At 40.6% G+C, this 15,982-nt stretch overlaps 1 protein-coding gene across 4 annotated transcripts in view; it reads left to right on the forward strand.

Moving 5' to 3' along the window:
• GALK2 (galactokinase 2) overlaps positions 1 to 15,982 on the forward strand; it is a 135,032-nt gene that overhangs the window by 84,004 nt on the left and 35,046 nt on the right. For all 4 annotated transcript variants that reach the window (XM_058541540.1, XM_058541539.1, XM_058541538.1 and 1 more), the window contains 3 exons: positions 4,670 to 4,768; positions 6,258 to 6,410; positions 15,646 to 15,856. In XM_058541540.1, the coding sequence (XP_058397523.1) occupies positions 4,670 to 4,768; positions 6,258 to 6,410; positions 15,646 to 15,856 (463 nt within the window). The remainder of the gene's footprint in view (positions 1 to 4,669; positions 4,769 to 6,257; positions 6,411 to 15,645; positions 15,857 to 15,982) is intronic.

Genomic DNA, 15,982 nt, shown 5'->3' on the forward strand with positions numbered 1-15,982 from the left:
GATATATTGATCAGGGTCATAACAGAAAACAGATGGCACACTCAATAATAAAGGACAATTTATTCCATAGGGACTGTTTACAGAGGTGTAGGTATAGAGGAAGCCCAGGACTAGCTGTAGCTGAGTTGTTACTGCCTTTGGGCCTGAAAGTGACCTTGACAGGGAAGAACCTGACCTCCCAGTCCCCCTACTCCCCCATTCCCCATTTCCTGCCAGAGTTCTCCATTGGAAGAACCCAATGGGAAGCAGAGTGCACAGGAGCCTCTTGCTGTAGTTCATGCTGGGCAGCCTCCTGGGGTAGATAGCAGGATGGAGGTGGATGGACAGCAGATCTAGATGGACAAATCACTGTCTGGCACACTAGTTTTACACTTTCTTTTGAAGGACTTGTTCACCTGAAGACAATATCAATATTGCCAGCTCCTTGAGGAAGACACTGGCCTGTCGTCTTATCTGTAGGACACTATTTAAATGATTGTTGAATGAATGAATGAAAGAATGAGTGGGGCGGTTCATTTCCTTCTTTTCTCTTGACTTACACTTAGGGTGTAAAAACTGGATGATGCCATCTTGGTTAGGGTCAGTGTTCTGAATAGCAAGGCTTCCCATAGGAAGACATGCGTGTCTACATAATTATTCTACTTTTAACAATTTCATTAGTCAAACTGCTAAACAAAGGTAGAGTTTACTATATTAATATATTGAGTCTTTTTGTATTATTATTATTGTTTTTATAAATATCCAGGTTTAACTAGGCAGTGCATTCATGAATCTTTAGTCCTTCTCAGTGAGTATTAAATCTAACCCTGTTATTTCCCCTATTACTGGAGCCCGACTGGCCAGCAGGTGGGTAAGCTGTTGAATTTGGGAGCCCACACGACTTTTAGTTCTTTTCTAGGCTGCTTCAAGAGAAGAACCGCACAAAGGGCTAAATTAACCTCACTAACTATCTTCAGTAGCTTTAAAAGGTCTATGAATAATGTCAGGTTTCTCCTAATTGTCCAGAGGGCAAGAGTCAAAATAGAAATGAGTTTATTGGCTACAAACTTTGCAAAAGTTTCTCATGCAGTCAAATTGTCTTCCCTAATGATTCTCAGACTTTAGTATTTTGCAGGAAGGGAAAGAGCTAAATGCCACTAGCAGTCACTAGTGGTTTGGAGGCACCTGGGGTTCTTGAAGTGCTCAGATGTCAAAGCAGAAGAGAACATGTTGGTGGGGAGGGGGATGAATCTCTTCTAGGTTAGAGCTTTGCTGTTCTTGCCTGAGGGTTCTCAGGTTGTGTGTGTGTGTGTGTGTGTTTGTGGAATGTGGAGACTGGAGAAGTAGGTGAGCCTTAGAATCCCTTAGGCATCAAGGAAAAAGAGGACTTTGTCCTTTGCTAAACAGAATTGGGTCCTGGAATTTGGTTGATCTGTCCTCACATTAACTTCCAATAGGCTTCTTTCCATACACTTTTGTTAATGTGTTTGATGGCTCCTTCTTAGTCTCATGAAATCTATTGATATTTTACATAACTCAAGTATGTAAGGAGCATTGATGTACGGTAAGTCGCTCTACCTGATTATAACTCTTGGAGGACATTTTATGGGTCTATTTCCAGTGTTCCCAAAGACAGAAAAGGCGTGGCAGGCTCACATGTTAAAGTATACAGTTGTTGCCACACATCAGGAGATTTTTAAACACAGCTAATAAGCATGTACTTCTTGATGCTTTAGTTTCTTTCCTCTTAAGAGGAAGAACACGTAAAATTTGGTGATCTCATTTGTTTCACATCCTAGTGAAAAAATAGGTAATATTATCTCCATTTGTCATAGGGGAGTGTTAGGGAGGGGAAGCAATTGAAGTCCAGTGTGAAAAGAACACAGGCTTTGGAGTCGGCCAGATGAGGTTCAAATCCTGGTTCCTCCACTTTCTGGTATATGCCTCCAAGTCCCATTTTCCTCATCTGTATCATGAGGATAAGCGGGGAGGTTGTTGGGAGCCTTAAAGGAGATGCTCACAAAAGAGATAATTCCAGGCACTTAGCATGTAAACATGGCTGTTATTGCTGTTGTGGGGGAGATGACTTTTCATACTGGCCCAGGGTCAGAGTTAGGTGGTAACCCAGGTCTTGTCACTCCTCACTGAAGGCTGCATGGACTTCTTTCCCTGGGTATATTGTTTATTTACATTTTAAAATCCAAGTGTTTTGACCTTCTGGTTACTAATTTATTTTTAATGTGCCTATTATGGACAGGTCACTGGCTCTGTGTGTTCAGCAGGCCACGTGCAATGCCCATTACGTCAAAATTCCAAGTTTACCTCGTGTCACAAGGCAAAGTTAATGTTAGTGAATCCACATGACCAACAAGGAATATGGCACTTACAGAATCTGTCAGATGGTGTTTGGGCCGCTATTCTCAGAAAGTGAAAGCAGCAGGTGTTCATCGAGTATTTACTATGTGCTCAGCATTGTGTGAGGTAGGGGCCACAAAAGAAGCATTTACTTTATCTGTCTCTCACAGGACTGACAATTTTCTGGGGAAAACAGATCTATTCAAAACCTGACATGATTAAATGATAAACACTATGTGACTCAGTCACGTTAGTTAAGTGGGCTCTGGTCTGGACACTGCATGGGCTCTCATAGACTGGTGGATAAAGAGACAAGTAAACCCACACTGAAAGCATGGTTTGACAAATGAGAATAGAGTTATATATTGTAGTGGAGGAAGAAATTTTCCTTTATCCTTCCAGGTTCTTCTGGCTGGTCTAAGAATTAAATTGACATGACACAGAATAACAGAGGAAAATCAAACAAAGTTAAATAACAAGTATACATGGGAGAAACCCGGGAAAACTGAGTAACTCACCAAAATGGCTGAAGTCACCACCTTAAATACTACCTTCAGCTAAAGACAAAAGAGGATGTTGGGGGTAGTGGTTTGGGACTTCAAAGGGGAGGAAGGCAATTCACGTGGAGATGGAAAAGCAAATGTTTGGTAAACAAATGTTTGCCATGCCTTTCAGAGACAATAAGATATGGAGAGGACCTTGATCAAATGGGCCTCGCTAGGTTCCTCCCTGTCTACCACACCTAGTTCATATTATACTATAGTTATATATGGTGATAGCTCCTTCCTGGAACAGGCCTTCTATCATAAATTCTTTTAGGCAGTTAGGGGGAAGGTCAAAGTTTCCTCCTGTGTGTTTGTTCTTAAAAATAACAAACCAAAGAGGCACATTTTGAGGTAGCAAATTCTCCTCCTCTGCAATATACAGGGAGTGCAGAGGAGGAGTTATGTGGTGTGTGTGCATTTGGATGGTGGGGTGGGCTCCAGGGAGAGGTGATGCTTGAATTGATCCTGATGACTGGTAGGGATGGCTAGAGAGAGGAATATGGAGCAAGGAAATCACACTTTTCAAGGCACGGAAAGATGAGAGAGCCTGGGAGTGATGAAGAACAGCATTTGTTCGGTATTCTTGATAGTCTGAGCTTAGGATTTATGGGGGTAGTGGTGGGAGAGCAGACTGTAGAAGTGAGCAAGGGATAAGGCATTAAAGACGCTGTGTACTATGCTGAGAAGTATGAGCATCAAGGTGTTGGCAACCAAGCAGGCAAGAGAGGATTATATCAGTGTTTCAGAATGATTACTCTAGGAGGATCTGGCAAAACAAGTGAGAAATAAGGGCCTGAATCAAGTCTTAGAAGAAAGAAAAAATGAATGAATGAATGAATGAATAGTAGTGTGCATAAATGGATGATACTAACTCGAAGCGTTGTAGTTCAGAGAAAGAGGATGCCATAGTGGGAACAATATTTGAGGAAGTTTTGAGTGGCCAGCCCAGTGACTTGCCCATGGTAGATAGCGAATATGGGCATTGAATGGCAATAGGATTTATATGTGAGAAGACAGGAAGTAATACCACGTTACATAAATGTGTGAGATGGTCAAGGAGACAAATGTAATTGGAAAAAAGTGGTAGATAATATTTCATATGCAAATTGGTTGCACATTTTGGAGGGCTTTGAAATGCTATCTTGGGGAGTTTGAACTTATTAATGAATAGGAAGCCATTGGAGATTCTTAAACAGATATTTTGACATTTTCAGTTTGGATTAGAAATGTGTTTCTGTATTGGGCCTCCTCATTTTGGTTGGAGGAAAATGTCTGGTGAGATGACATTAGTTCTGATTCTTACATTTAATGGAAATGCCACAGAGACAGCATTACTTTTGGACTGGGAAATAAAGTTGGATCACCCCACTTTAGCTGTGGGGAGACTATGAAATAGTCCATTGTCAGGAGACAAAGGAAATTGAGGCAGAAATGAGTGAGTGCCCATATGAGATTTCTGGTGGTACCAGTCTAGAGAGGGATGGAGCAAATAGAAAGATGGGAGAAACTGCTTGCCCTGTGGAGTCTTTTAGGGATAATAAATATATAGCATGCACAGTCAATATCTCATTCCATCCCATATCAGACTTAATTTTGATATGTTTTCCTATTGACCTCAATGAGAGCCTTGGAATCCTTATTAATCCAATCCTCTAGGCAGCTACTATCAATTGATCAGAGTTGGTAGTTGGCATTAGAATTCAAACCTATCTGTCATGTCTGAAGTAAGAAATGAATGAGAAATAGATTATGACTGTACTCACAGTGCAAATCAATTTTTACTTTTCCAGGTGGAACTTGCAGAAATCTGTGCCAAGAGCGAGCGTTATATTGGCACTGAAGGAGGAGGGATGGACCAGTCCATATCATTTCTTGCAGAAGAAGGAACTGTAGGTGGCATGGAGCTATTCGGAAATATCAACTAGGGAAAGTTCACACAGAGAGGAAGGCTTTGAGATCTCCAGCATGCCTGGTTCTGGGCAGCCTGTTCTATTAGCTCTGTTGTAGGACGGTATTTCTCAACTGCTTTCAATTCAAGGCTACCACCAGTTTACTTACTCTGTTTCATGTTGATCACCTCTCCATTAAGCTTCCAGAATCATACCTCAAGTCTGTTTTTCTCTCGTGCCTAGGTTTTTTTCCCACTTCTATTTCTCTTCCTTGTTAAGATGAGATTTCTCAACTCCCTAGTTGTTGGGACCTCCGTTCTTTCTCTTGCCCCAAATCACTTCATCTCATGGCATTTTCATAATCCCTTTTTGGTTTTAAACCCAAACGTTAGTTCTCTTACCACATGTATTCACAACCCTTCTTTTCATAATTTACTCTTTGGTGTCATTTTTCTGTGTCAACATTTTTGGGGCTTCATTGGTGGGGAAAAGAATGTTGACAGGAAGCCAGGCATGCATTCCTTAGCTGGATACCACTTCCCCTTGGCTATCAACTCCCGTAGGCAGAGTAGAGGTTTTGGTTGTTGCCTATAAACTGCCCATTTCCAAAAGAGAAACAGACATTTCTTTAAAATCTCTTCTTAGTTTTTCATCAGATTCCTACACACTTGGCTATTTTCCAAGAATACCTGGATTTCTTCTTATTAAGAATATTTATTGTTGATTCCCCTAAACCAAAGACATGAGGCGTGAGGAAATTTGGTTTAGTGCTAAGAAAATACTCTGGGTGTTTTGGATGAGACCTGACAAGCAGACATGATAGCAATAGTACTGATGTTAATGTAAATTAGCTATAGAGTCTGAACAAAGTCCAGATTCTTTGGGCTTGCAAAGCATTTCATGATCTGGCCCATGCTTTACCCCTCCATCCTACCCTCTCACCACTCCTCACCCCTCAAACTCTGAGTTCCAGGCAAATTTCAATACCCAAAGCTCTATTAACACCCCACGTTGTTCTTAGCCTCTGAACTTGCATATGCTCTTCCCTCGTCTTGACATCCTATTTGGGTAAAAAAAAAACCCTCTGTCTGTCCTACTCTTGCTCTTCCTTTAAGATTCACTGTAGATTTTCTTTTTTTCAAAGAAACCTACATTAGGCTATAACTGATCAGGTGCTTTAACTATGTGTCTATGTAATGTCCTGTGCTTTGCTACTATTGTAACACTTACAACCTGGGAAAGTATTTGTCTTCTTGACTGTCTTTCCCACTAGATTATAAGCTCTGTGAGGGCAAGGACAATGTCTGTCTTTTTCACTGTTGTGTCTCCAGTGCCTAGTACAGTGCCTGGAAGTCAATAAATAGTATTTGAATGAATGAATGCATAAAATGCATAAAAAAATTTTATTAAGGTAAATAAATGCATAAATGATTAAACATTTTCTGAATTCTAATACATTATATCTCACCTGTCACTTTTCTTCCAATAGGCCAAGTTGATAGAATTTAGTCCTCTGAGGGCAACTGATGTGAAACTCCCAAGTGGAGCAGTATTTGTGATTGCCAATAGTTGTGTGGAAATGAATAAGGCAGCAACTTCTCATTTCAATATCAGGGTGATGGAGTGCCGGCTGGCTGCAAAGGTATGAACTTGGACAACTAGTGAAACTTGAAGTAGGCTTTCCTTGTCGTTTTTCTCTTTATACCTCATTACTTTGTCTCTTTCTCTAAAATTTAGAGCAAGATCCTGACTGCAGCAACATTCTAATTGAAAGTCTTCGGGTATAGAGCAATCTGATTCCAAACTCAGTAGATAAATAAATCTATATGTGTGCCCTGCAACCTCTAGTTATTTGGAAGCCAAATGAACTTCACAGTTGAGTCTTCTAGGGTGGCAATGTGGAGAAGAGGAAGGCTTATATCTTTGAAGCACATGCCATGGGTTAGGTCTATGGGTGAGAAAGACAGTTGGAGGCAATTGATGAGAGGTGACCTTGTTTCCTCAACAAAAGTGATGGCAATCTCAACTCTTGGTTCTCTCAGAAGCACCATTTTGTATTAAGCCATCACAGGTCACTCCAAAAATATAGGCTTAGTATAACCCCCCTGTGCCCAGAAGACTTCTATGTACATGTCTACTAGGGAAACACAAACCAGAAGGGAGTCTTGGCAGTTCTCTGTTCCACAGTTTAGAAGACCCTTGCCAGTCAAACTTTAAATCTACTTAGGAAGTATTCGTTGAATACGTGTTGTATACCTAGCAGCATGAAGATATGCAGAAGGATATAGGAGATAAGAATAGAGAGAGTAGGGAGTAGAGTCGAGAGTTAAAGTTAGGGGTATATGAAATAGGAAACGGTTAGTATGTGAATAGATGGTATGTAATCAGGTGCTCTAAAAAGTGACACAGAATTAAATGCTATGGAGGATCCAGAATGGTACACAATCTGACTAGAAAGGTGGAGAGAACTGAGGCTGGGAGCTGGGGAGTGGATTCTGGGTGCTCTACTGTGCTTTCTCTCAGTCATTCTTCAGATAGCGGTTAGAATGATGGTTTAGAAATTTAAATCTAATCAGATAATTCCCCTGCTGAACACCTTTCAAAAGCTTTCCATTTCATTGGAATACAGTAAAAAGTCCTTATTACTACCTGAAGAGCCCAGCTAGATGCAATGCCAGTGCACTTCATCCTCTTCCTCTGTTAGCATCCCCTGCTCCTGTTACACTCCAGCCATGATACTTGTTCTCAACTCAGGGACTTTGCACATATTCAGAACACTCTTCTCCCAGCCCTCTTTGAAGTCTCAGCGTAAATGTCCCTCAGAGAAGCCTTCCTTGACTTCCTTACTCCCAGACTAAGGTAGGGCTCCCTTCATATTTCACAGCACTTGCATTTCTTAGTTATGGTACTTATCACAATTGTTTATTGTCTGTCCTCTCTTTCTGATTGGATTTTACCTGAGAGCCAAGACTATGTCCATCTTGTTAATTCTCACATCCCTAATGCCTGGCATAGTGCTTAGGCCAAAGCAGGCACAGGGTAAACATTTGTTGAGTAAATGAATGACTACTCCATGTGTTACCTGCCCTGTTGTATTTATTTTACTCAGTTTCACAATTATTTACAGTTACGTATTGTGGGCCCAGCACTGCACTAGCTACCATGGAGATGTGTGAGGTGTAGTTACCCCTTGTGACTGACTTTCCCTTACTCCTACTTTCTGAAGTTCTGAAGCTGGGGAGATAAAGATATGATGAGTCAGAAAAATAAAATTTTTTTTTCTGGAAAATTTTGGGGTTAAACATTTTTTTAAATTCATGATTTAAATGTTTTAAATTTGGAACTTAGATAATTTATAAAAATTATGTAAAAGAAATGTTTTAATATTAAACTCTTCACAGTATCTGATCAGCGCATTTATGAGAAGTAGTGGTACAGTAAACTTTTCAATATCAAGGCTTCAGTGAACCTTTTTTTCCTTTAGGACAAACTTCCTTTTTCAGGAGATGGAAGAAATTAGTGTCTTATTTGTTTGAGGGCTTATTTTTGTTGACTTTTTATTTTGAAATCAATGAGTAAGTTCTGCCTTCCTGAGAAGACCTCAAATATACACAACATGTTTTCAAATTCTTATCACGAAATTAGATATCCTCTAAGAGATCCATAGATGAGCTAAAACAAGTCCGAGACGTTTGAAATGGGTTCATGTTGTGCCTACCGACTTCTAAAGATGTGAGAAGAAAGTGAGGAATAAAATTGTGGTGCTGAATCTCTGTAGTGAAAGTTGTCAGGATGGGGGGAGTCTTTTGAGAGTTAACTAGAAAAAGGGCATCTCTTTTGGAAGCAGTAGTAACTGAAAACCTTAATCCACTGCAGACCCTCCTGTACTTCAGAATGTTATCTGAGCTTAGCTGTATAACTCCATGTGTGTTTGAGAGGTGCTTTGGTCAGTGAAATTGGCATCTATCTGAATTCAGCTTTTTGCCACACACTTCTCCCAATTAGTGTAGATAAAACACATTCTTTTAAATACTCTGCATTTGTCTCTCTTGTAAACTATGGAAGAAAGAAAAGTGAAAGACTTTATTAAGATGGCGAATGTTTTCTAAATCATGTTGCTGCAAATCACTAGAATCCAAGGTTCTGTACAAAAGATAAATAAAGATAAAACTGCAATATGGGCTGCACACATAGGTGTTGATGTTAAGAATATGCTTTTGCCTAGGAATATAGGCTGGAATTCTGCTAAGCATGTTTTCCTCATAGTATGGTTCCATTCTTTCATTTTCGGCAACATGTGAAGGAACATAATTTTTGTTTGGAAATGGGCTCATCAAATCAGGAAGTGAAAAGGTAAAGAAGTTTGTTTTAATCTGGACAAACCTTCTGTTTTCAGACAATAAAAATGAAGTATCAGTGGAGAAATGACTCATCAGGATAGTTTTGAAAATGAGACTGATTAGATAGAGCTCCACATGGCAAAATTATAATGAATAACACTTATTTTTCTTCTCCTCCTTTCTCTCCAAGCTCCTTTTTTGAAAATGAGTACCTTTTGTATCTACTTAGCACAGGGAAGTACACTAATCTAATAAAGATGATTTTTCTTTGTTTTGTTTTAATGTTGATAGTTTCTTCTATTCTCAAGTCTCCTTTCTCTCCCTCTCTGTCTCTCCCTTCTCCCTCCTCTCTTTCCGACAGCTTCCAAAAACCTAATTGATACAAATTCATTAAAAGTCAGAGTCCTTTAGTGCCATTTGAACTAAAATGAAAAACATTTAAAAGCAAACTCAATAGAGATTTATAATTATTACTTGGGTAAATGATACTTATAAGTGAAGAAGAACATTTTTATGTTTTTAAGTTAACAAAGTGGCCAGAAATCTTTAATGAGCACAAAATTTTTCATATTTTACACATATTCAGTGGCTTAAACCTTTCCAGAAATGTGTTATCTCTATAAAAGAAATAATAAAAGAGATAATCCCTTAATTATATTGAGGGATAAGATGTGTGATGTTGATAAGTATTACGGGAAGTCAAAAAGGGAAGAGAAATGCTGTTGCTTTTTACAAACCCTGAGCTCCTTTTGGCAACATGTGGAGCAATGAAGGAGAGAGTTTCATGTGGTCTTTTGACACTTCAAGTAAAATTTACAGTATGATTCTTTACAGGGCCTGTCTGGTCGGAGGCCTTTACTCACCCAGTTTTTTAGCTCCCGTCACTTAGTGGACAATATGGAACTTATTTTCAGTCTGGTGATAGAATGTGAGAAGTGGGCATAATATTCTCAGGACTTTGGTGGTTTCCTTGAATTTGAGTGGAGAAAAACCAAATACCCAAGAATGTGGCCAATTTCACTCAGCCTGTTGATTCAGTAGAGCGCGCTCTGCCAAGATCTAGTGTGGGGTATTCCCAGAATGGTGAGACAGACCAAGCTGCAGGGCAGAGGATGCACATATTGGGGAATGGGGTTGATGTGTTTAGTGGAACCACGTTGTGGCAGGGCCTTCAGTGCTGTGCTAAGGATCACTCAGGCTTAGTACTGGAAGCAATGGGGAGCCACTAATGTTGTTAGCAAGATATTTTAGAAATATTTATCTGGCAGCAGGAACTTGTTTGCCTTGGTTGAAGAGAAGTGGGTCTTAGAGTGTCAGTGAGGAAGGGGTAAAAAGGGAAAGAAATGAGACAAGCCATGACTGGACCCAGTAAAGTGTCGGGTATAAGGCTCTCTATGATTGGGTTTCTGTCTACCTTTTGGCATAAACACCGTGACTTTGAGGAAGTTTTCTCTGACTACCCTCCCCACTTCCATTATGTTAAATGTCCTTTTATACGCTCTTACCACATCCTGTATTTTTCCATTATAGCAGTTTATCACAATTGGATTAAGTTCTTCACTGTGTAATTATTATTTAACATCTGTCTCCTTGGGTAGACTATGAGCTCCATGTGGTCAGGAGCCATGCGTGCCTTATTCACTGTTGTCTGCCTAGGGCCTGGGAAGTAGTAGGTACTCAGTAAGCACTCATGGTACACAGATGTGTGTGAATGAAGGCAAAGTGTCGAGTCAATAAGGGCTGCAATTTTAAGCTGAAATAATGGGTGGAAAGCATAGTGCTACTGCTGATAGGTTTGGAGAAGGTAGGATGGAAGGTGGCTGGAAAGTGGGAGGTGATGAGATTTCCCCGTGAAATTGTCTTATAAGTGGTTAGAAATTTGAGCTTGGATTGTATCTCTTGGCTAGGGATATAGCCTTCAGGTGTTTTGAGATAATAGTTGAAACCAAGAGCTAAGTTCAGTTTGCTGAGGGAAAGAATGTGGCCAGAGACGATCAGAAGGACAGGGGTTAAACTTGGGAGATGGATGCAGTTAAATAACGAAAAGAGAAAGTGAGTCATGCATGGAAATGGTGTAAGGACCAGAGAGGTGAGAAAGAAACCAGGCAAATTCAATGCTACAGAAACCAATAAAACAGGGAATTTGAAGAAGGTGGGTATTGAAGAGTGCCAGAAGCCACTGATTCATTAAGGAATAAGAGGACTGAGAAAAATCCAGTGGCTTTGGAAGTTTGGAGATAAGGAAGAACCTTTAGGAGGCCACATTCAATAGTTAGAGTGGCTACTGAGGGCCTGGACGTGGTGACTATGAGCCACTGGTTCTAGCTGTTGGACAGTGAAAGCAAGGAAGATGAGGAGGAATGGCTCTAGGAATAAGGAATTTTAAGCCAGGAAACATTTGTCTACATTTGATGGCATAGGAAAAGGTGTCAGGTGGCAGAGAACTAGCAAGAGAGGCAGAGGAATGTGGGGAGGGAAGGAAACTTGACCCTCACAGAGTGCCTCTTCTGGAACAGGCAGGGTGCTAGGTGTTTTTATTATCATCTATTTAATCTTCACAGTAACTTGTGAAGCAGCCATTAAGTGTCCAATTTTCCATACTGAGAATTTCCAGCCAAGGTAGGTTGTGACTTGTTTTAAGTAAGAGCAAGAGTCCAGGTCTGTCTTTGCCCCTGCTCTTTTTCCTTGTGCCCTTTAGGAGTTAGGTGTGAATGAGGTCCAGAGCATGATGCTTGGGGTGCCTTAGAAAACAGACAGGCTGTGCTGAGCGGGCAGCGAGGATTGTAGTGGGTCCATTCTGCAGAGTTGTGCAGATGTCATCAGATTTCTTCTGTGGTCTGCAAACTAATATGGAGAACACAGACAATTGGGATGACTAACATTGGGGAAGATCAACGTGGTGAATGTGTTCATGATGGTTATGAGTGGAACAGGGACACGGAAGTCGCTGGGGAATAGCTCTATGTAGTTGGAAATGGGTGAGGGAGAGATAAAGCAAAAAATATATATATATATATCCCCAATAAAAACAGCTAGGTATGATCCCATTTATGTCAAACTATATATGTGTTGGTATGTATAAAGAAATCTATAATAAGATGGTTATCAAAATGGTGGCTGGCAGTTATCTCATTGGGGTGATTACAGATGATTTATTTTACTTTGTATTTATTTTTGTACTTCGAACTGTTATGTGCTTTTTGAAATTTTAAAAATAAGCACGTGTGATTTATATAACCAGAAACAGCAGTAACACAGCTGCTTTTGTTGTATGGAAAACAACTTGTTGAATGAATTGTTTTTAGAGGTGGCTCAGAGAAGGAATTAGAAGTTTTACCCTTTGCTGACCTGGTGAGAAGACTTGGTATTTTTCCCATTGATTTGTTAATACTGCTAAGTGCAATGAGAAAGTCAGAGAGAGGCGTATTCTGACAGTCGGGCTCCTGAGTTAGGGTCCGTGTCTTAGCAGTCTCCTACCATCCCCTCTTACTGGAGGCCCCAGTGACGCTCTCAGACTGAGGGCTTTTTCTAGCTGCAGGAGAGTGCTTAGTTTGCACCTGGGCTAACCTGGAAGTGCTAGGGAGCTAATACCCTTAGAAGCAGCCCTCAACCAATGACAGATGAGAGTTCGTGGGTAAATCTCCCAGCCTTCTTGACCACGGATAGGAGACATCTGGGGTTTATACAAAGGTTCCAGAGGGCCCGCAGGCCCAGCCTCACCTGTCACATCAGTGCACCTTGTACTGGCTTTTCTTCCTGTTTCACTTTCTACTCCTTTACCTGTGCTTCTTGGTATCACCCTCCTCTCCAAATTCTTGTCGCAGGGGCTGCTTCTGAGAGAAACCAAGCTAAGACAGGGTTCTAGCACTGTTTATCTGCCTCTTTCCATGACTGTGGACAAGGCACTTGTTGTCTGCATTCTTGTCCACAGGGCATGGAACAGGCTCAGGAACCTTCCAGAAGTGGTATCTGATATGAACACTTAATGTTTCCATTGGTGAAAAGAAAATGGTGAATGTTAACAAAGAATTGCTTTCTCCTATTTCCCCATCCTGCTGCTGTGTGAGGAACTTGTGATGAAATGACCCATAGCCCTGCCTCATGGCCCTGCTTCACAAATGTGAAGCAGGCCGGTCACCAAGGGCTGCAAGGGGCAAATTCCCTCAGGAAGTTCTGTCTCTGAGCAGCAGCTATCTTACCCACCCACTTCCCTCATCTGCAAGTCATCTTGCTGTTTCCTGAGCCAAATTTCAAACGGCTTAAGTGGTTTTCCTATTTTACTCCCATAATGTAGTGCACTGCTCAGTGGCTCATGGCTGTGTAGCTGTTGCTGAATGCCTGTGGGAGATTTCATCCTTAATTGAATACACACCAAATTGGCTGCATGGACTCTCCAGCTGAGGGCTAAATGGACCCAACAGCAAACTGGGATGTTGCTGGAGTGAATGTGAACTTCTGTGTGTTAGTGCCTCTATCTACGGAAGAAAGGCGCAAAGGGAGGCTGCCTTTGAAAACAACCTTGTAGGCGGCAGACTTGCTCCCAACCAATCCCTGGGCCAATTTCCTGGGATCAAGTGCCTGAGGCAATGTGAGTTGTTGAAGTGAGGCCAGGGATGGGACTTGGAGATTGTGGACTGAAAGGTTCTTAGGAAGAGCCCACTCTCATCAATGGGGGCCATTCTTTGATGTTTTTCCTTTTTCTTCTTTTTTAAGAAGGACCTCATCTATCAAAATGTTTTTAAATAACTGGAATGTTTTCTTCTAACACAAATCTTAGTTGGTGCTTAAAAATCCATTTCTAAGACTTGAGTGGTGATTTGAACTAACGTGAGTGGCATGACATAGATATCAGTCATACCTCACTGAATATGGCCTTGGGGAAGCAGGAAAGAATTATAGAACCTGGGTTCAATTTCCACTTCTGTTTCTTACTAGTTATGTGACTTTGGGCAAGTCACTTGCTCTCATCTCTTAAATAGAGTGATAACACCTATCTCACAGAGTTGTCAAAGATTAAAAGAAATAAAAAACACATTTTAAATCATGCAGCAATGGGTGTTAATTATTTCTGTTAGCTTCATTGCTTATCTCAGTTGGATTTGGATCCATGTTTCAAGAAAGCATTATTCCAGGAGATCACTGACATCATCTCTTTTTCTGTATAAAATAAATATAGTGTATTTTTTCTTTTGCTTTATGTATGTCTTTATAAGTTTTCTCAAATTATTTTTGTAATACATTGGAATATAGACCATGAATGAATGCATTAAATGAATGAATGAATCAGGCAATCTGTGGAGGTATCAATCCAGCACCACTAATAAACACTAACTAAATGTGCTAAGCAAACAAGGTCAAAAGAAAGGTCTTAGCTTGTGTTCTTGCTTTAAAAGTGGCACCATGTTTTGTGAAATAATTGAACAGGAAAATAAAATTCTATTGTCTCTTCTCCCAGTTCTACCTTAAAATCATTAACTCCTTTCAAATGTATGAGCCAGAGTTTTAAAAAGAGGATTAATGAATATAAGAACTCCTGTTATTAACATTCTTCAGAAGTGAGTGGCGCTAACCAAAGTACAATGGTATTTTGGTAAACCCTGCTTCCTGTCAAAAAGAAAGAAAATCAAATCATCAGCTTAATAGAAGAGTAAATCAGATGGACATTTCCTTGAGGACTAATTTCCCCTTTTGCTTGCTTCTTTTTGATATTTGCACCATCTACACCTGCTGTCCTCACACCCAGGCACTGAATTGTATAGACCTCAGGATGAAAGATATCTTCATCTTATTTTAATTGTCACCTGATCTACAGGGCTCAGTCAGTGGTTTAGGGAGAATGAGGGAAACGTATTCTGGATTGGTGTTCCCATGAGTGGACCTGGTTACGAAGATTTGGTTTATACTTAACCCTCTCCACCAGATTGAGGAGGTGCCTCAGGATACAACTGGAAGCCAAACTCCTTTCTTGAGGGTAGAGAAACCTACAGCTCTCCTACCACCAGCAACCTAATGAAGTGGTTTTTCATAAGGACACCAATGAGGTTTTCATTTAAAATCTGGGACTTTACTCCAAATGCCCAGATATTTAAATTCATTAGCCATTTCAAAGAGGCATGTGGTAAACAGGAAGAACTCTAATGAAATCGGGCATACAGTGTCCACCTCAGGACCCAGGTCATGTGAGATTTGAGTGGTTCTCTGTAGACTTTATAGAGAGTGGTGTATTAGGGACGAACTGAATAGAGAGAAAAGAACAAAATTATTCAAAGAAATAGCTCTGAGGGAAAGTGGTTACAGGCAAAATAATCAGTGGGGGATTAGTTTTTTAGGAAAGATACTTAACTAGCTTGTGAGTGTCACACAAGCATTTTTAATTCCAAACATCTGAACCCAGTGTGCATTTTCCAGGAATGGTAGAAAATGTGGATAGGTTGAATGGAACAAGAAAAACAGCTTAAAGTTGAATTTGACTAATTAAAACAGTACATATCAATTTCTGAAATGAAAACTGATCATTATCTTGGTTTGAATTTGCAGCTCCTGGCTAAGTACAAAAGCTTGCAATGGGATAAAGTCCTGCGGCTGGAGGAGGTGCAGGCCAAACTCGGGGTCAGTCTGGAAGAAATGCTGTTGATCACAGAGGATGCCCTTCACCCTGAACCCTATAGCCCCGAGGAGGTCTGCAAGTGTCTCGGAATTAGCCTGCAGGATCTCCGGACCCAAATCCTGAGTCCAAACACTCAAGATGGTAAGTCTGCTGGAGAAAGTAAGGGCTTGGGTTGTTCCCCCACTCACGGATAGGAAGTTTCCAACTTCCCCATCTATCTTACTGATTTTGAAGCATGCTTGAGGAATTTGGAGAATGTGTGTGTTT

Source organism: Diceros bicornis, chromosome 5 (genome assembly GCF_020826845.1).
Source record: "Diceros bicornis minor isolate mBicDic1 chromosome 5, mDicBic1.mat.cur, whole genome shotgun sequence".
NCBI classification, from domain to species: Eukaryota; Metazoa; Chordata; class Mammalia; order Perissodactyla; family Rhinocerotidae; genus Diceros; species Diceros bicornis.